Source organism: Antennarius striatus, chromosome 4, assembly GCF_040054535.1.
Source record: "Antennarius striatus isolate MH-2024 chromosome 4, ASM4005453v1, whole genome shotgun sequence".
Taxonomy (NCBI): Eukaryota; Metazoa; Chordata; class Actinopteri; order Lophiiformes; family Antennariidae; genus Antennarius; species Antennarius striatus.
Genome location: NC_090779.1, coordinates 4,939,983 through 4,960,333, shown reverse-complemented (window position 1 = coordinate 4,960,333; position 20,351 = coordinate 4,939,983). Strand labels below are relative to the sequence as shown.

The 20,351-nt window shown below is 43.6% G+C and overlaps 3 protein-coding genes across 5 annotated transcripts; 2 read left to right on the top strand and 1 right to left on the bottom strand.

Moving 5' to 3' along the window:
* The first annotated feature begins 1,360 nt into the window (after positions 1-1,360).
* Positions 1,361-9,561, top strand: prmt7 (protein arginine methyltransferase 7). Of its 2 annotated transcripts, XR_011035215.1 has the most exons (18): positions 1,361-1,588; positions 2,174-2,210; positions 2,325-2,474; positions 2,873-2,981; positions 3,074-3,186; positions 3,291-3,520; positions 3,594-3,774; positions 3,869-3,996; positions 4,578-4,716; positions 4,800-4,883; positions 4,961-5,008; positions 5,119-5,208; positions 5,612-5,773; positions 5,896-5,970; positions 6,128-6,288; positions 7,273-7,369; positions 7,586-7,777; positions 9,029-9,166. XR_011035215.1 is itself a non-coding variant. In XM_068313437.1 (17 exons), exons 1-17 carry the CDS (start codon positions 1,494-1,496, stop codon positions 9,206-9,208), a joined length of 2,079 nt encoding a protein of 692 aa, XP_068169538.1. In that variant the 5' UTR covers positions 1,361-1,493; the 3' UTR covers positions 9,209-9,561. The 2 variants fall into 2 exon arrangements, 1 of the variants encoding a protein (XP_068169538.1); XM_068313437.1 differs by lacking the exon at positions 7,586-7,777 and having other exon boundaries at positions 9,029-9,561.
* ciapin1 (cytokine induced apoptosis inhibitor 1) lies at positions 9,541-14,059 on the bottom strand. The gene is made up of 9 exons (XM_068313439.1): positions 13,944-14,059; positions 13,105-13,267; positions 12,839-12,982; positions 12,581-12,660; positions 11,856-12,024; positions 10,734-10,810; positions 10,455-10,573; positions 10,234-10,315; positions 9,541-10,151 (listed from the first exon to the last, which is right to left on the bottom strand). Exons 2-9 carry the CDS (start codon positions 13,259-13,261, stop codon positions 10,041-10,043), a joined length of 939 nt encoding a protein of 312 aa, XP_068169540.1. The 5' UTR covers positions 13,262-13,267; positions 13,944-14,059; the 3' UTR covers positions 9,541-10,040.
* Positions 14,060-14,348: 289 nt separating this feature from the next.
* On the top strand, positions 14,349-20,051 carry coq9 (coenzyme Q9 homolog (S. cerevisiae)). 2 transcript variants are annotated; one of them, XM_068312992.1, is made up of 9 exons: positions 14,349-14,429; positions 15,715-15,931; positions 16,779-16,914; positions 17,115-17,257; positions 17,429-17,513; positions 17,625-17,729; positions 18,607-18,762; positions 19,180-19,233; positions 19,700-20,051. In XM_068312992.1, exons 1-9 carry the CDS (start codon positions 14,372-14,374, stop codon positions 19,733-19,735), a joined length of 990 nt encoding a protein of 329 aa, XP_068169093.1. In that variant the 5' UTR covers positions 14,349-14,371; the 3' UTR covers positions 19,736-20,051. The 2 variants fall into 2 exon arrangements, with proteins under 2 accessions (XP_068169093.1, XP_068169092.1); XM_068312991.1 differs by having other exon boundaries at positions 17,625-17,837.
* The last annotated feature ends 300 nt before the right edge of the window (positions 20,052-20,351 follow it).

Below are 20,351 nucleotides of genomic sequence, written 5' to 3'. Positions count from 1 at the left end.
CTATCACACATCACACCTGACACTTTCCTCCACCCGTTCCATCCTGCCTGTACACGCTTCTTCACCTCTTTTCCACACTCTCCATTGCTCTGGACTCTTGACCCTAAGTACTTAAAATCCTCCACCTTCTTGATCTCTTCTCCCTGTAACCTCACTCTTCCACTTGGGTCCCTCTCATTCACACACATGTACTCTGTCTTACTGCGGCTAACCTTCATTCCTCTCTATTTTTTAGGACAAACCTCCACCTCTCTAGCTTCTTCTACACCTGTTCCCTGCTCTCACTACAGATCACAATGTCATCTCCCTGGGCTTGCGCTAGCCGATTGCCACTACGCCATAGGCCAAGTAAATTCCAGAGTGGCTACAAGGTTTTTAGCCTTTGTAGCCATAGCGGCGTTCTTATTTTTATGAAAAAAAAAGGCTAAAACTTTCAACCTTTTTTTGACTCGCTAAAATCCCTGAGCGATAACATAAGAAAACAAACTTTTTCTCTCTTTCTGATGCAGTCCCACCTCCACCTTGAACTCCTCTGTCACACCTACAGCACACCTCACCACTGTCTTACAGTCCTCATACATGTCCTGCACCGCTCTAACATACTTCTCTGCCACTCCAGACTTCCTCATACAATACCAGAGTTCCTCTCTGGGCACCCTGTCGTCAGCTTTCTCCAGATCTACAAAAACACAATGCAGATAGCTAGATCTTACGCTGCATCTCCCTGTACTCCTGTCTACTCTCCTCAGTCCTCTCAGTGTCCCACTTCTTCTTAGCTAACCTCTTTCTCTGTATACACTCCTGTACCTCCTCATTCCACCACCAAGTCTCCTGATCTACTTTCCTTCCAGATGACACACCAAGTACTCTCCTACCTGTCTCCCTGATCACATTAGCTGTAGTTGTCCAGTCATCTGGAAGCACCTCCTGACCACCCAGGAGTCTTAACTCCTTCCTAAAAGTCCTGCAACACTCTTCCTTTTTCAGCTTCCACCATTTCGTCTTCTGCTCTGCCTTTGCCCTCTTGATCTTCCTCACCACCAGAGTCATCCTACACACCTCCATCCTATGCTGTTTGGCTACACTCTCTCCTACCACTACTTTACAGTCACTGATCTCCTTCAGGTTACACCGTCTACACAAGATGTAGTCTACCTGTGTGCTCCTACCTCCACTCCTATAGGTCTATAGGTCACCCTATGGTCCTGCATCTTCTGGAAGAAAGTACGATGAATATTCTTATACGTATTTTTCCTTCGACACAAGTTAAATATAATTTCTTTCTGTTTCACGGCAATAAATGTAAACTACTGTATTACTGATACATTGATCACATGACCCAACAAACGGTGACGTCACGGTCAAAGATGGCCGCCCCCACGGAATCAGCGCTCCCTTCGTAGCCCACTTTACGGTTGGACTTGTGAGGCGTGTTAAAACAGCTTTTACGTGACGCGTCTCTCTCCTGTGGGATTGTCACGCCGGTGGCAGAGATGAAGACCTTCTGTGGAAGAGCCAACACGTCCACGGGAGCTGTGGACTGGGTGGAGGAAAGCGAGGAGTACGACTACCACCAGGAGATAGCCAGGTAGCTTAGCCGCCTCAGCGTGGAGACGAGCCGCGTCCCGTCAGTGTTTACGGGAAAACACTTTCCAAGCATAATCAAGTTGTTTGTCCCAACAACACGTTTACGTTTGGCAACGAGCTATTAAAGGTGTTTAACTTTTAAATTCCAAGTTATATATTCGTTTAAAAATGTTATGTCCTGATTGCATATGAAGTTTATTGGGTAAAAATATTATTTATTAATGACCAAATTAATAACCTAAGAAAAACTAGAGAACTTCAACTAACTCTCTGCTTCAGATAGTGCAAGGTTTTTTTTCAAAATACTACAAAAATTTTACTTTTAATTACTGTTTAAAAACTCAAAATTTAATCTAGTTCGTCTTTAAAGCGTCCGTCTGTTTACTGTGTAATAGTGTCAGGAGGTTTCTCTGTTGACAACTAAACATTAAAGGTTGTCTGTCGTCTGTGTGTGAGGAACGCTTCGATTTGGAAGAACTGACAGGACATGAGACCGATTTATAAACAGTATATCTAGTAACAATGAAGGGCAAAGCAGCCCATCCTCATATTATGGATATGGATCAGTGTTTTGTGTTTATTTCAGGTCCTGTTATGCGGATATGCTCCATGACCACGACAGGGTGAGTTTTAGAACGCATTAATTTATGTGTATTTTACATCTTTAGCACTGAAACTGATCTGTGAACTTCCTGATGCCTCTACCTTCATTACTGACATGGACTTTCTTCCTCCAGAATGAGAAGTACTACCAGGGCATCCGAGCTGCCGTCGCCAGGGTGAAGGCTCGTGGCGAGCAGGTCATCATCTTGGACATCGGGACGGGAACAGGTCTTCTGTCCATGATGGCTGTCACTGCTGGGGCTGACTTCTGCTATGCTGTGGAGGTAGAGATGCTCCCATCTGCACATTAACAGGCCCACATGTCACCGCGTAATAGCTGATAAAGAATGTGAGCAACCTGTGGTACAGCTTGAGTTGTTTCACAACATTTCATTCCTCTGCCTCTGGCATTGTTGCTGGAATCTGAACAACCAGAAAATAGTTTGAGACTATTTCCACCAGCATTCAGGCATCTGAATTTTTAATTTCTTCTGTGACTGAGTTGATTATGAAAATTGAAAAATATTGTAAGTCCCTACTTGAAATCTGTTGAAGGAAACAAATCCAGACTCTGCATGATACTCAGATCTGTCTGCACAGTTTAGCAACTCTTCCTCACCCCATGTCACGTTTCTAACACTGATCAGTCTCAAATGTTACCCAGTTTTCTGTGTACCTGCAGGTTTTCAAGCCCATGGCTGATGCTGCTCAGTGCATAGTGAAGAAAAATGGCTTCTCTGACAAGATCAAGATTATTAACAAACACTCCACTGACGTCACTGTGGGACCAGGTCAGACAGAGCCAGAAGAATCGAATGACAGTGACTCTTGCAGAGGAGAACAGGATGTTGTTTGTGTGCTGAAGGCGTCTGCTCTGTTTCAGATGGAGACATGCAGATGAAGGCTAATGTCCTGATCACAGAGCTGTTTGACACGGAGCTGATCGGGGAAGGAGCTCTTCCCAGCTATGAACATGCTCATCACTACCTGGTCCAGGTGGGACAGTGAAGCCCTTGATAACTTCAGTCTGGATAAAGTCGATTGATGTTCGGAGTGAAATCTCGGCTGGCGGTGACGTCTGTCTCCTCCTGCCGCTGCAGGACGGATGTGAGGCGGTCCCTCACCGGGCCACCGTCTATGCCCAGCTGGTGGAGTCGGAGATGCTGTGGAACTGGGCTCAGCTGCAGCCGGTGGAGGTGGAGGGGGCCCGTCTGGTTCCGCCTGCGGAGGTGGGCCGTTGCGCTGGCGCTCATTCGGTGTGTGACATCCAGCTGAGTCAGGTGTCTCCTCACAGCTTCACCCCGCTGGGTCCCGTCTGCTCCATGTTCAGGTATGAAAGGCTCCGAGATTCTCCTCAACATACTCTTCCACGTCTCACACTGACCTCTGTCCCTCCCTCTCAGCGTGGATTTCAGTCAACCCGTGAACAGCACCTTCCAGTCTCACTCCTCCCAGTTTGTGGCTCGGTGTGGGGGGCGGGCCCAGGTCGTCCTGTCTTGGTGGGACCTTGAAATGGATCCCGCTGGCAGCATCGTGTGCTCCATGGCTCCCAGCTGGACGTACCCAGAGCCCGAGACGGCTCCGGTGAGGTTTCAGTCACGTTGTGATGTCGTCCAGCTCCGATCCGCTCCCTGATGATCTGTGTGTCTGTGTGTCTGTGTGTCTGTGTGTGTTTTAGTGGCGGGATCACTGGATGCAAAGTGTGTACTTCCTGCCTGTGGAGAGCAAAGTGGCAGAAGGAGAGGAGCTGAGTCTGACTGTCTGCCATGATGATTACAGTCTGTGGTACGGCCTCCAGGCCAACAGGTACCACCTGACAGGCGCTACATGCTCTGTTTTACTTTCTGTTTCCAGCATCAAGTTCATGTTAAAAAAGACCGTTGACATTGTTGGATGCTTAGAATTTTAAGGCTTGTATTTGAATCTTTGGACAAACAGGTTTACTTCGAGTTAGGTCTAGTTGAGTTACAGATAATATCTTGTTACTCTAAAATAAAGAAGAATAAAAACATATGATATTATTAGTAGCCCATAGCAACCCGCATGACCCACAATTCGGAAAAAGAGGCTGAAGACAAGATGTCATTATTTCTTATGTACTATGTTAGCTAATAAAATGTAGTTGTTTGTAATGTCAAAAAAAGATTAGAATTAGCCAAATATTATTGAAAATGCATTCATTAAGGAAGTTCAGTACAGAACTGGGAATGGTTATCTTCAGTTTAGCCTTGAGTCAAGTTAATTCTACTTACGTCTGAATATTCTGTCTTGGTCAAAGTAGCGTTCGGTTCAGGTGTCGTTGAATAGTGATGAACAATATCGGTTGATCTTTTTTTATTTCTGCTCTGAGAGTAAGGCCAGCCCATAATGATGTTTGACGTCCTCAGACAGCCGGACCCTCAGACCGCCAGCCCCCTCCCCCGGCCCTGCTGTACCTGCCAGGCTCATCTGGTTTGGACTCGGCCTCGCTTCGGTGAACTGAACGACCAATGGCGTACGGAGAGCTACGTCAGCGCTCTGCGCAGCGTGAGTGACGCCCGTCCGTCTGTGAGCCTGTCGGTGACTTTATGTGCGGCGCTGCTCGTCTTACTGCTGCTGTGTTGACTCAGATTCTGAGGGAAGACAGCGTCTGTCTGGGCGTCAGCGATGGAAGTCTGCTTCCTGTGTTTGCTCACATGCTGGGAGCCAAAAAGGTACTCCATCCCCACCACCTGGCTCCATCACACACACACCTTCACACAATGTTGGTGACCTTCCATTCTCTGCTCAGGTCTACAGTTTTGAAAACTCCAGAATGTCAAAGCAGGTCATCGAGCAGGTAAGGGAGAACTGTCAGTTGATGTCTGATGTGTGTTTGGACAATTAACACAAGAAATGAACTCCAGAAGCAGCTTAAGAAGTGCTGACGCTATAAAATTGTCTCTGCAGATATTGGAAGCCAACTCCATGACAGGAGGTGTGGAGCTGCTGAAATCCAGGCCTGAGCAGCTGACCAGTAGTGATCTAGGAGGGCAGCAGGTATTTCTGGAACAGGACTGTAGCGCTGGACACTGCTGTCTGTTGGTGTTACACTGAGGTCATTGTGAGAAAACCCATAGATAAAGAGGCCTCAGAGAAGGAGTGTGTAGTTTAATCATTCACTCAATATCTTTATTTTAATACTGTGTAAAAATGGGTCAGATGTTATTTTTTAAATTCTTACCTCATCAGTAATGAACTGAGACAAACAGCGTACATTCTAGACGTGGAATTGTGCCGCTCTTTTTTATGTGTATTGCAAAAGGCTGATATGTAGTCAGCAAATCAAATGGAGGTTGAACAAGATTTGTTTCAGATTTTATGTTAACATTCATAAAATACAAACATAAAAAGAGGGACCAGCTGGTGAATCTGGAGTCAAAGGAAAGTGTGTCTCCTCCAGATCTCGGTCCTGATGGGGGAACCCTACTTCAGCACCAGCCTCTTGCCCTGGCACTCCCTGTTCTTCTGGTACTGTCGGACCGCTCTGACTGGCCTCCTCCGGCCCGACATCACCGTTCTGCCCTGCTCCGCCACGCTTCACGTGATGGCTGTCGAGTTCCAGGTGAATGTTTTTGTACATGTGTGGTAATATTTAGTTTCATTTAAGGATCATTAATGCATTGTTGTTGATGCAGATGTAGTAACAGTACAGTAGAAAAGTAATTTTTTTCTTATGATTGTTAGAATTTGTGGAGGATACGAGCTCCATGTGGGACATGTGAGGGGTTTGATGTCACACCCATGGATGAAATGGTTCAGGTAAGAACTCTCCAGGGTTCCAGCATCGTCGTCATAGAGCTGTAGTACAGAGTAATGGTTTCAGTCAGGAGGTTTGTGATGGTGGAAGAAGCCCCCATCAGTTGTTATTTGTGTGTTTTAAATGTGTTTCCATGACTCTTGACCCCTGTCCCTTCAGCGATCTCTGGAGTTCCACGAGTCCCGTGAAGCCGAACCCCACCCTCTCTGGGAGTACCCATGCCGCGCCCTGACCCAGTCCACACCTGTCATGACCTTTGACTTCACACAGTGTATCCCTGAACAGCCAATCATCAGTGAGGGTTCACTACCATTGACAAGGTATGGAGTTTTACCCATGAGATCAAGAACCACACTCCAGATCCAAAACCGGTCTGCCCCCCCAAAAGTACCACGCCTAGAAAAACAACATGAAAGAAAGACCAACTTTATGATTGCATCTTGTGACGATACCGACTTCATCCTCCACTGTTTCACAGTGATGATGACTTGGTCTCTCTACTCTGTCCTGCAGAATTTTCAGGACATTTTTTTTGGTAGAACTCGGGTATGTTTCTCTCTTTTTTCAGTTTGATCTGACTGACAGTATTACTCAACCAAAGTAACATCTGTCAGGTGTGGGAAGAAACAGCTAGCAGTACGTAGCTGGTTAGAAGGTGCCTCTCGGTAGCTGATTAGCTCACCAACACACAGTGGTGCTTACCTGTGTTTTGTGGTCTAGTCCTGTCAGCTTTATTTAAGGTACTGCAATACAAACTGAGTACCTCCTGTATGTATTTCATAGTAAAAGCTCACTAGCATATCAATGACCAGAAGCCTTTCATTTCTGAATGGGGCTTTTATTGTGAAAGTCGCAGAAGCATCTTGTGTCCGGCAGGAAGTAACTTGGTTGAGGAAAGAAAAAGAAGGTTGTGCTGTGATATTATGAGAACAACACTCTTATTCATGGGCTCGTTATGAGGAATGACCGGGTCAAGTGGTAAAATATGGTCCAACAGGCCGTTCTGGTGTTTGAACTTCACACACACAGGTCCTTTGACAGTAATTCTACCGATGTTTGATAAGTAGATAAAATGAAACCAAAGAATGAAAGCTGAATTATTTCCTCCACACAGAATAATTCTATAAAATTGTGATAACAATTGTGTTGTTTCAGGAATCCACACATTCTGTGTTAAAATGTTTAGATTTTAAATGTATCAGGGACGTAACAGGAGCAGCAGCTACAGTTTGCCCCTCATTGAACAGAGCGTTTCACTGTGGATTTATCTGAACGCTTCCGTCACATTCTCCTCTTTGTTTCAGGATCGGTCGTTGCCATGGTGTCGTGTTGTGGATGGAATATCAGCTAACTGAGGACATCGCTGTTAGCGCTGGTCTGATTCAACCAGTGGGTGACCAGGTATCACAGCCTTCACCTCTCATGTACTCGATTATTGTCAGATTGTCTTGTTTGCTGAATTTGAGTAATAAGAATGTCTAATGTGAAGAATTATCTGTGTGTCTAGTTTTCTAAACAAACTCAAATCAGGGTTTTGGGACACATGATCAGCACTCTAACTACATAATCTGAGATATTCTGTCATCACCATGAGAAATGTGTTTAAATCCATCAAAGATACAGCTTGTAGGGGGGACGGCGCCTTGCTCAAGGGTGCCTCGGCAGTGACTGGGAGGTGAGCTGACACCTCCCACTGTCAGCTCAGACTCTGAAGATGGCTGGGCGGGAGTGGGAATCGAACCGCCGATTTCTGATCAGAAGATGACCGCTCTACCACTGAGCCACTGCTGCCCCCAACTTCTCGTAACGGTCAGCAGGCGCTGCATCTCAGGACAGTTGTGCTACACTCCACAATTTCTCTGCGTTTCTTGGTTTTGCCTCATGAACAGCACTGTTTATGTCAGCCCACAAGTTTTCTATGGGATCCGGGGATTGTGCTGGACACTCCACTGGAAGGATGCTGTTTGTCTGGAACCATGATTTTGCTCACTTACTGTTGTGTTTGGGGTCACTGTCTTGTTGAAACATCCAATTCAAAGGCATTTTGTCTTCAGCATACAGCAACATGACTACTTCCAGTTTTCTGATGGACTCAATCCATGATCCCTTCTCATACAATAGTATGAGAAACATCCCCATATCCCCATATCATGATACCATGATACGGGGATAAATTGTAACCGCTTCACTACATGTTTGTTTTTTAACAGTGGGACTTTGCGGGGGCTTCTTACTGGTAGCTTGGCTTCACATAGACGTCACCTGATTGTAACAGTACTAAGAGATCTTCTCTGATCCTCCTGGGGATGATTGTTATCTGGGCCTTTGCTAGTTTGGTTATCCTCCGATCCATTCAAGTTGTTTTTCTTCCTCGTCTTTCTGGTTTTGGCTGCCATTTTAAAGCATTTGATATCATTTTAGCTGAACAGCCTATAGGTTCCTGCACTTCTTTGTGTGTTTTCCTTTCTTTTATCTATTTCTTGATTTAAAAAATGCTCTTCATCAGAATAGTGTCTTAGATGACCCATTTTACTCGGTTTTTCAGGACAAATGCACAGCCCGCATATGCAATGTCAGTTGCCTTGATCCTGCCTGCCTACTACCTTTTTTTTTAAACACCTTTTTTTCCCACAGAATCGACCCCCTCCCAAATTGAACTCGCTATTTTTTTTAACACAATCCTTTCAGTTAATCATTCAGTTTCACCGAATCAGCAGAATGTACGGCAGGCCTGTTGGGTCTGTTGGTTTTTTATACCTTTATTATGCCCTCCGGAAACTTGCTTGCGGTGTAGAAGTTGAAATTGTACCAAAAAGTGATTTATCTTGCTACTGTTGAGGGATTGCTATTATTTTGAATATAACTGTACATTAACGTAAGATGGGGTGGATTTATCTTTTAATGGGGACTTTTAGTATTTCTACATTTGGACTGATTTGGAACCAAACTGCTGGGACATCACCGAGAATCTGATGAGAAGCTCAGCTTCCTTCAAACGTCAGAGCGGTTACCGTAGAGCCTGGTAGGACTGTTGGTTCTGACTGACGTTCTTGTTTGCAGGGGGAGTGTGAGTGGAGTCGGCACAGGAAGCAGGGGGTGTATTTCCTGAGGTCGCCGTGGGAGAGCTCAGGCGACGGCAGAGCGGCGCTGTCTTACAGCTTCATCTTTGAACCGACTTCAGGAGATATTAAGATGGACTTCAGCATCAACCCTGGTGATCTGTTACCAAGTGACTCTTGATGGTTTTACCTCACATTAGTTCGATTTTTGGCTATATTTCATATTTTAGTTTTATTATTCTGAAGGAAACCAGTATCACTGAGCATAATCCAGTCTTTTATGACTGCAGGACATGAAAACTTTAGTTTACAGTGGACAGCTTTATTGATTTTGAGTAAAGCAAAGCCAAAAGTGTCCTATAAAGGTTTTATAGTTTTATATTGGTTGTCATGATGGACGTTTGCTTTGTCCTTTTCCCAACAATCATCCAGAGTCGTGACTGTATGTACAGTATGAATGAACCATCATTCAGTGGCATGCCTCCACAAGTTAAAATGAAATAAAAAGACAAGTATTGCTCAGCTTTTAATACATGATTCAATTTCTGTTGTTTGGATTTGCTGAAATTGTACTGATGTGTGTCCTTTGGATTTTGTCTTAAAATGTACATCTAGATTTAAATGGACCACAAATAGAGCAGCGCATAAGGTACCTCATCAAAAACAAATCACATCATTTACAAATTAACAATGGCAGGAGTAAAACTGAAAAGACTGGATTCCTTAAATTTAATTCAGATACTGCTTTCACAAATTCTCAAAGCTGCAATGCCCAACTCTTCATGTAAGAACTGGAATTGTTGCAAAAGGAGGGAATAACAATCAACATGATGCGTGTCGTAATTTCAAAGACTGAAGAAATCAAACGGAAGCCATCTGACTAGAGGGACGTCAACACCCCATCAAATCTGCAGTGACGTCACTGACAGACAGCTGAAGCGGAGGGAACCATGTGTCCCCGGATGGGGAGGAAAGGAATGTGACGTTAACTCTGAGCGGTACGGTCAAGTATTTTAGGAATCAGTCAGCGTCTTCTTGTCCAGAACAATTTTCTCTCCCGGCTTGAACGCTGGCATTCCCGTATACGGACAGCTGGCACATCGGAAAGCATCGCCGAGGTAACACTACCACAGACAAATCAAAATCAGTGTTTACCATGTTAACCAGTTGGTGTAATTTGGAGAGAAGATCTGAAAATATACTCACACTTCCACAGGAAGATTTTGGTAGGTTAGACTTTTGTGTCTCTGAACTTTTCCCTTCCAGCTCCTCAGCAAGACCACATGAGCTAAATAAAAACATTCGAAAAACATTTAATGACCAAATGCTTCCAAAGTCCAGATGAAAGCGCTCCTTCTGGTACTACTGCAGTCCAAAACACTCACGACATGCTTCATGCCCTCAAAATATTTGCATGGTGACCTCACCAGTTTTTGCAGGCTTTCTTCTTGCCAGATCCTGGTCCACAACTGGGTGCTTTGAGAGAAGCTGGATCTGGTTTCTTAAAGTCTTCTTCATCCAGAAAGTCATCAGAGTCCACCAGATCCTAGACAAGAACAAAACACACACCAGACTGTAAATGCAAAAGGTTAATGACAGTAAAAAGATTGAGTACAACAACTATGAGGCCCAGGCTGGTCCAGAGACATTATGCTCCTCCTGACTGAACCTGTATGATCCTTTGAGAAAGAAAAAATCTGACTCACCACATCGTCGTCGTTGATGTCACTCGCTGACAGCGCCCACATTTTGACAGTGTTGGGATCCAGAGCAGGTTTCTCTACTGAAAGCACACCTTTGAAGATGTTAGCATCACATCAAGTTTGACAAACCAAACTATACAAACTCTCACATTACACCAGGAAACAAAAATTGTGCAACTCTTAATAACTATTAGACAGCGCGAAACCTACAGAGACTGACAGTAAAGTCATGTCATCTTCAGATTACCACCGCTATATCCGCCGCAGTGGGTCATGGGGAGCCGGAGCCTATCTCGGCAGCATAGGGCGTGAGTCGGGGGGCACTCCGGGCACGAGGCCAGTGCACCGCGGACCCACACACTAAGACATACAGTACAACCATGCACACACACACTCATTCCTACGGGCAATTTGGAATGGCCAATCAACCTGAAACGCATGCCTTTGGAGATGGGAGGACGCTGGAGAACCCGGACAGAACCCAGGCAGACACGAGGAGAGCATGCGAACTTCGCACAGAACGGGACAGTAAAGTAAGAAGTTTTATCAGTGACATAACTATAGAAAATTGGTTCATTTATAGATTGATCCACCTTTCATGCTTTTTGGTATCTAATCTCTGAAATCCATAAAAAGGCATAGTTTCTATTTATATGCTAACCAAATGATAAACTGTTGGGATCCATTATGAAGTGGATTATGTCCACTTGTACCTCCTGAATTAAACACACAAAAGCTAAGGGAATCCGTTTGCCTAGGAAGGAGACAATTTTAAGCCCGGTGGTACAAAGACTGAAAATATAAAACCATGGAATTATATTGTTGAACACAGTTTGTAAATAAAAAGTATCTCCAAGATCAAAATGTGTACAAAAACAACTGCACAACACTCAGTGTCCATACAGCAAAAAACTTGTACAGCCTTAAGTTAAAGCGCATTTTCAAATAAAAAGTGATTTAAAAGCCTAATTTTAAACACCGGTTTGTTCCAGAAATTTTTGATCATGAGACTTACTGATTGACTCACTAACTCTAACCCTAACCACAAGTAAACACACAAGTGATCTCTTTAAAAGTGACAGACATGGAGAAAACTGTGCGGTAAAATGAACTGAAGAACGTCACCTGGTGCCTGCTGCTTCTTCCCAAATGACAGCTTAATCTGGCTGGATGATCCCACCTCAAAGTTGGGTTTGTTTGCAGTTATGCGGACTCGAGCCAGAGTGTTTCCTTGGTAACCAGTGGCATCCCTGAGGCAGTTCAATGCCTCTGGACTCAGTTCTGTTTTAGTGACCTAAGTGGGAAGAAAGTGGGTCAGAAATGATTAATGTGCACAAATTTACATATAAATAAAAATACATTTGTATGTGGCTTACAGGCTTATATTCCCCCTATTCCTGCCTATACATTTTGCTTTAATGAAGTTTAACACCTCCCACTAGTATGTGGAGTATACAAGCTTTAAAAACACACACACCGGGAGACACTTTGGTATTTTCAAAGACAAAGACAAAGAGCTTTATTTGTCATTATACACAGGGATGGTACAATGAAATTGAAAGGCCAGATGGAAGGTCAGTCTACAGCCGCTGCACCTTGGGCGCGCCGCCACTACGGGGCAACATGACCTAATATTCCTTAGATGCAGGTTTTTCCTGATAATGGGGGGGAAACCGGAGAACCCGGAGAAAACCCATTCAGACACGGACAGAACATGCAAACTCTTCACAGAAAGGCCACGTTGGAAATGATGGGGTTTGAACCCCTGACCTTCTTGCTGTGAGGCAGCAGTGCTAACCACTACTCCACCGTGCCGCCATTTTCTATGGCTTTACACTCAACCTGCTCACCTCAGACACCGATGTAAAGCCAGACAACTTGAGGGCTGATATAAGCTTTTCAGTAGTTCTCACACTCAGTGCTTCAGCTCCTGGAGAAACATGACGAAACACAATCAGTCACAATCTTACAGTCTTGACTGAGAAATTTGACACAAGAAGTACATAACGTAAAAATTCATGGATGGGTGATGCAGGGTTTTATAACTTCAAATTTCAACATAAAGTGCATATCGGTGCATTTCAACTGTGTCAAGAGATCTGTGTCACCTGTAACAGCTTCATCTAGAGCTAACTTCCCACCAGGTCGAAGCACTCTGGCTATTTCCGCTAGCATCTCTGAAGTGTGGATGGAGGAGCTGTCCGGCAGAACACAGGACAGCACACAGTCGAAGGAAGAGGCAGAATGGCTGGCTGGAAGAGGAGAGGATCGTTTCAGAAAGTTAATGTAATCTCATGTATGATAAGCGATTCATTAGCTGTCTACGCATCAAGTCTCGTATGATGTGGCTTCAAACAGATGAAGGGTCACTCACACAGCAACAATCTCTCATTGTTCTCCACTGATAGTTTCCCGCCTGAACCAACAATGGCACCCAGTTCTTCTGCATACTGTTTCAGGACCGCTGGTGTCGAGGGCTGAGCCCAAATCAACAGCACCTTGTCTCCTCCTTTGATGCCCAGATCTGTCATGGCCTCCTGCGGAAATGTGCAGGATTACTGAGGATGTCAATGGAAAAAAAACCCTCACCTTTCTGTTGAATCATCCTAAATAGAACAAACATGTAGTTGGTGGAGATGATCCTGCAGACCAACAAAAATGACCGGATGAGACCATTTATTTTAATTATAATTAACCCTCACCTGTCGATAGAAAAGGAACTAGTTATTTTGATAGATTATCATGATCAAAGTTTTATTATGAAAACCCATATTCGTCATGACCCAGCATGTTCTTGCATATTATTATTATCCAAGTTTTATTACGAAACCAACACTCGTCATGACTCAGCATTTTCCTATGAGGTCAGGCTTGTGAAAAACAAAAATAGAAACTGAAGTTCTTCACACTGGAAATAAATATGAACTATGAATATCATGAAATGTAACGATGTTGAGCGGGTCTGGACCCTTCTTTTTTTCCACTCATTACCAAATAACATTACTGCACAGTTATAAATGTACGAATAGTTTTCCGTTTTGTCTTGGATAACGTTAGCATTAGCTTGTTAGTTGACAGGTGAAAACATTTGGTTACATTTCCAGAACGCAAAACGGCGTGACGCAGATGACACCGGTGATAAAACATGTGTAAGCACGTTTCTGAGACCACGAGAATTAGACTCAAAGAGAAAAAAATAACAAATATACTCACTGGTTTGTATGATTGAGCTTTTTTTGGCTTAAATTTACAGAAATAAGACCACAATTCAATCGAAACCACGGGTCACGTCGCTGTTATCTTGGCGGACGTTAAAATTGTGAAATTTTACAAAATAAGAGCAGTGGTTTCCGCTTTGAATTTTCAAAATAAAATGTTTCTCACTGCATTCGACGAAGTCCCTGAAACCATACCATACTACAGTCTTAAAAGAAATGAGTCGAGTAAATTCGGGCAGAAAAAGCGAACGCACTAATTAATATCGTTGTATCTTGAATAATATTTTGAAAGAGCAGCGATACTCTCTTTCCCTTGTTATCGTGTTACTTGTAAGTTGTAGTTCTTTTCACAACCGAGTCGCGCTAAAATGACGTAGTTGTTTTCAAAGAGAAAAAAAAAGTGACCTGCCAGTGCTGCTAAATATGGCGGCGCTGCTGAGAGGCGTACGTGCGGGACGGGTCCTCCGGGGGCTGTGCAGAGGTGAGACACGACTACAGAGCTGCTGGTGCCTTACATTTAAAATGGACATCCAGGGAAAATAATCGTCTGCTGTCAATATTGATTATTAAACAACGTTACGTGAAAACGTGGCCGTGTTGACGTCAGTGATAATAACCACCAAAGTCATTTGCCGCGGAAGGTGATTGTGGAGGACAGAATTGGACGAACATGACAACATGTCCAACAAAACAAAACAGTTAGCTGGATGGTTGTTGGTTGATCGACGGCTTTAAAGGCTTCATGAGTTCAACATGCATTCTGTAGTTAACTAGTCTTTGTGACTGGGGGCGTCTTCAGTCTGGTTATGCAACACGTCACAGGATCCGACTCTTAAATTTCTTTCAAAATGTGACTTTCTGGTGTGCAAACTTACAATTGTTGCTGTTTGTACCAAATCCTGTGATAATGAACACCTAAAGATTGTTGACATTTGTTTGTAATGGAACAAAACAAAATGTTGTATATATTTATGCACCAATATATACCGTGAAAGTTGCAGGACACACATGAGTCTGTATTGTTTGAAGGATTGTGCACACATTGTTTACAGGTGGAAGTAAAATCATTCAAGCACCTTGGTGAATTTGGTTGGTTACTTTATCAGCATATGTTCACAGTAACGTCACTAGTTCAGAACGGCAGATGTCAAAGGTGTGTTCCCAGAGTGTAACACAAATTCTACTTTTATTAACTCCTGTAGTCTCAAAATGATTTCACTGCTGTGACTTTCTGCAGACAAGACATCTAGACTTCAGCTTCTGGCAGCGTTCATGAGGAATCTTAGCCCATGCATCATGGAAAAGCCCACTGACAGTGATATTCCTATTTACATGCTGCATCCACCTCTTTCAAATCCCTCCAGAGAGTTTCTTTGGGTTTCAAGTCAGATGACCGACAGCCTCTGTGGTGATCTAGGAAGTTTTCAGAAACCAAGCTTTGTAGGACCGAGGTTTGTTTGGAATCAAAAATGAAATCTGAGATAATTAAACTGTTCCTGTGTGATCCAGTTTTTGAAGACCGTTTATTTTGCCATAAAGCCTAGATAATAATGAAGGTTGAATCATTTTGCTGACAGCTTTGGCTCTATTCAGTAGTATTGAGGAGGAGCCAAACGGGTTCATTTGTAAGTTACTTGAAACAAAGTGCAAAGTCCAAGATGTCATGGTGACTTTGAGTTTTAATATGTGAGATTTCACCGTGTAGTCTGGTCACATTTTCCTCCAGCCAAATCCTCAGAAGCTAACGAGTCCATTTCTCACCACAGTATTGTCTGTACCAGCTGCAACAACCCCCCAATGCAGCAGCCTGAGAAGAGGTTTCCACCGCCCTGCCTTGAGGCTTCAGGACAATTCCAAATCTGACAAGCCCACTTCTTCCTCTTCTACGACCTACCATGAACACTACCAGGCTGACTCTGTCAAACAGGACACAGAGGCTCCTGCACAGGAAGGCCCCACAGCTGAGGAGGCCTCTGACACCAGGTCAGTGGATCACGCTGTGTTAGTATGAGGTCAAAGGTACAATAGAGCAGAAAATGACCCCATGCTGATGTAATCATTCGCTGATACTGATCTGAGTCCGATGAAAGAACTGAAACCTCACTGGGTAGGGAAGACGTTTTCGTTTTGGGAGTCTTGGGTTCTGTAGATGTGACCAGAACAAACTTGCCAACTGTGTTAGCAAGTGTTCGCGTCAAATAAAAGTGTTTATTTAATACACGGAAGTGTGCTGCGTTCCGTGAGTCTCAGAAAGCAGCTCGCACACGGATGTTGTCAGCCAATAGACAACATCCGTGTGCGCAGATGTTGTATGTATGGTGTCACGTGACTACTAAAGATCAACAAAGTAGTGAAGGCGTGCATCTTGAAGCGCGAATAAGCCAGGGATTACTGTACAGTATACTGAACATCAACTCATTGGCTGCCAGCGCTTTGCATGAGTTGATCTGCTTGGACGGACTTCTCTGACGCTGCTGACATTTATCGGTGTTTTCTTTCTCTTCTCAAACGATCGCAAGCTGTTTCGCTCAGAGCGATACCGTATGCACTCCCCGGGGAGCTCGGACTTGCATCATTAGCTACCGCAACTTCTCAGTCTTTCTCTGATTCGTCATCCTCTGTTCTGTTTCTGGATCCATCGTCATGATCCTAAATTTCTATGATTAGAAACCTGATTTGCACACCTCCAGACTGTCCTCCAGCCGTCACTCCAGCCGTTGAAAAATGTAGTTGATGTCTATAGACATCAATGGTAGCCAGCGAGTTACGACACTTAATTTAACTCCTGTCAGACTCTCTTTATTGTTGAATCTTGTGTGCCTGTGGACAGTTACCAGGACCAGAGTGAAGATCAGGAGGAGGAATACGAAACAGAAGAACAGCTTCAAGCTCGAATCCTGACGGCCGCGCTGCCGTTCGTCCCGGCTCATGGCTGGTCGGTGGAAGCCATTGCTGCTGGAGCGGAGGTGAGCATGACAGGAAATGCGTTGGACCCTGTTGGTCAGGTCAGAAGACAGAACAGTACCAAAAAGCACGTCGACGAAAATCAAAATCAAACATTGAATGAACCACACAAGTTGGAGCCTGCAGGATTCTGTTATGATTATTACTCTACTGATGTTGCATTCCCTGTCTGCTGTTGTTTTTGCTGCCTTACTGGTGCCAGACACTGGGTTTGTCCTCCGCCTCCACTGGTATGTTCATGAATGGCGCTGGAGACTTGGTCCTGCACTTCGTTGCCCAGTGCAACTCCCAGCTGACAGAGATTCTGTCTGAACAGCACAACCAGGTCCAGTTGGGCCAGGCCGAGTATGTATACACACCTACAGGCTCTGTGTGCTGCTGAACTCGTTACTACTTAATGTCAGACAGACCTTGAACAGAAATCTCTGTCATTAATAAAGACCTGAATTTTATCATTTTACATCTTCTGAAATCTCTGTTAAAATTCCAAATATTGTTTTGACAACGGTTTTGCAGACCAAAGAAGACGGCTGACTTTCTGAGAGATGCTGTAGAGATTAGACTGAGGATGCACATCCCATACATCGAATCATGGCCTCAGGTATGAAGCACAGTCGACTACGCCTATATTTTATTCTACTCTTCTCAGACAGAGAAGACAGACAGAATCACGTATGTGTGTGTTTGTTTGTTTTTGTTTTATTTTTCGAAGGCCATGAGCATCCTCCTCCTCCCTCACAACATCCCCGACAGCCTGAAGCACCTCTCCTCCCTGGTGGACGACATCTGGTTCTACGCCGGCGACCGATCCACAGACGTGAGTGGATCCTGTCACCCTCGATACCCTCCTGTTTCTGCTCCCGCTGACACCTTCCTGTCCCCCTTTCATCACCACCCACGCAATATCAGGCCGGCCACCTCCCAGGTTACCCCCCCCCCCCCGCCAAACGCCTGACTGTCCTTCCAGCCGCTGCTTCTTGGAAGTCTGTTCTTCTTGTTCTTGCTCTAGTCAGTTATTAAATCATAAGTCTAAATCCATGTTCAGCTCACATTATGCAGAGTTTAAGCTAATAAGGGGTTAAACCATTATGGCCAGATGAGGAAGACAAAAATTACAAAATAGTAAGAATAATGAAAAGCTTATTAGAATAGTCTTCATATTTGGAAATAGTGACAGTTAATCAGATCTGTTAGCACAAGTAACAAATGCAAACGTAACACTACTAAAGTCACCGAGGGGCTGCAGACTAATAATCAATAACTAACAACTGACCCTCCCTGACTTGTGCTTCTTCTTTTTGGACGCAGAGCTCCCTTAATTTTCTTCACTGTCTTGTATGCAAGTTTTCACAGAGGGATCATCCATAAAAGCTATTTGTCCTCCTTCATTCCGTTCCTACGGTGACAAAGCTCCTATCTGTGTTGTGAGCGATCCGATGTACCAAGGTGACACCTACTGGAACATTTAGTGATCCACAAACACACACCCCACAAATGAGTGGTTAAATAATTCTAAGAACCTGTTTCCTTAACACTGGCGCCCACTAGCAGGGAGAGTTTTTGCTGCAACTGCTTTTGGTGTTGACTGTTGTTCCTGTGTTAAATAGTGTCTTGATATTGTTGGCTACATTTTATTGTAACCAACAATATTGTAAGCTACAATATTATTGTTGCCTTTTTTTTTTCCTCTGTAGATGAACTGGTACACCAAACGGGCAGCGCTGACTGGTATCTTTAACACCACAGAGCTGGTGATGCTTCAGGATTCCTCACCAGACTTCCAAGACACCTGGAACTTCCTTGACAACCGCATTCAAGATGTCGTCAACATGGCGGGCACCGCTAAACAGGTAGCGTGGAAAGCATCCAGAGTGACAGAGGCGTGAACACAGGATGTGTTTTGAGACCTTTTTTCATAGGAACACTGGAATCCCCAATTTCTATTGATCTAATTATTCCATCATAGACTGAAATTTTTATTTAAGAGCTCTCCTTCCAGCCGAATTCGAACTAGCAACCTAAGGATTACTACGTTGTCCTGCTACAGTCCTGTGCCCTACCACCTGAGCTATCGAAGGGTTTTAATAAACATGTCAGTGTCCTCTCAGTAAACAACAGGGATTGGTCCGAACATGGAGTCAAGTCAAAATGATGAAACACAAGTTCCATGCAAGGAGTTCAGAAAAAAGGGAAATGCTTCCATGTTTTACCAGAATTTGTATGACCTGATTTCTGAGTTGTATTTATTGTGTTTCACTTTGTTCTAGGTGCAGTCAACCGGTGAAGCAGTGGTGCAAGGGCTCATGGGAGCAGCTGTTACAGTAGGTCTCCCGTCATTTTGGGATTTAGTCCTCAGTATGGGGTTTTGTTTTGTTTTTTTGTTGTTGGTTTTTTTTTCCTGTAAAGTATCCTGTAATCTTATTTTTTGGGATAGCCTTTCTCTAAACGTGCTGATTTTTCTACAAATCTGTTTTTGCCTCTGAAGTTCGATCATTTGCTGCAAAGCTCTTGACTCTAATGCAATTAAGGATATGTCATATACTGATGTTTTACATTGAAGTTACTTTTAACGTAAATATATGCTGCTCATCAGCCCATTCTATTATTTTGAAACTTTGCTTATTGTTAATTATTTAGTCATACATGGCTACATGTAGTGATTTTAGATATTCAGTGCTGTTTTATGCTGTAATAGATCAGGGTCTCTGTTTTACAACATGGATTGTTAAATATGTAGACATTGAAAATCTAAAATTGCTGATATTTGTCATGTCTTGCTCTTTTCAGCTGAAGAACCTCACAGGACTGAACCAGAGACGATGATGTGAAAAGAGCTCTCCTTAACGCTGATCCTCAGTCTGACCCTTTGACCTGTGTCACGAGCTGAAGATCAATTTTTTTTCTGCTCTTATTTCAGATAAACTGTAATGAGACTGAAAGTGCTGGCCTTTTATTCAGAAAGAGTAAACTATTATTTATTATGGGTTTTTGTGTTCACCAGCAGGACCAGTGGCTTTGTCCTGCTTTGTTTCATGAACAAAAATTTCACTGCCCTGGTCAGCCATTTTCCCCTTTGTACAAATGGACACACAGATCTGTAAATTTATTTTTGGTCTTCAATAAAATTGTTATTACTATATATGTAGTGATTGGCTAGAATTTCATTATGTGGGTAAAATGATATTGTATTTGACCACCAATAAAGCTAAGCTCAACTCCAGGAGTAGAGTTTTGCGTTTTGAATTTTAAATGTCAAAATTTTGAATGGGTTTAAAAAAATATAAGCCCAATAAACCATAAGCTGTTTCATATTGTTTAATGTTAAAACTCTATACTTGAACAATAACGCATGTTTACAGTATTCCATTAAAAATAACTGAATGCTCTTATTTTGAAAGTAAATGTCCGGGCTTCAATGACCCGGATATAAACTAAACAC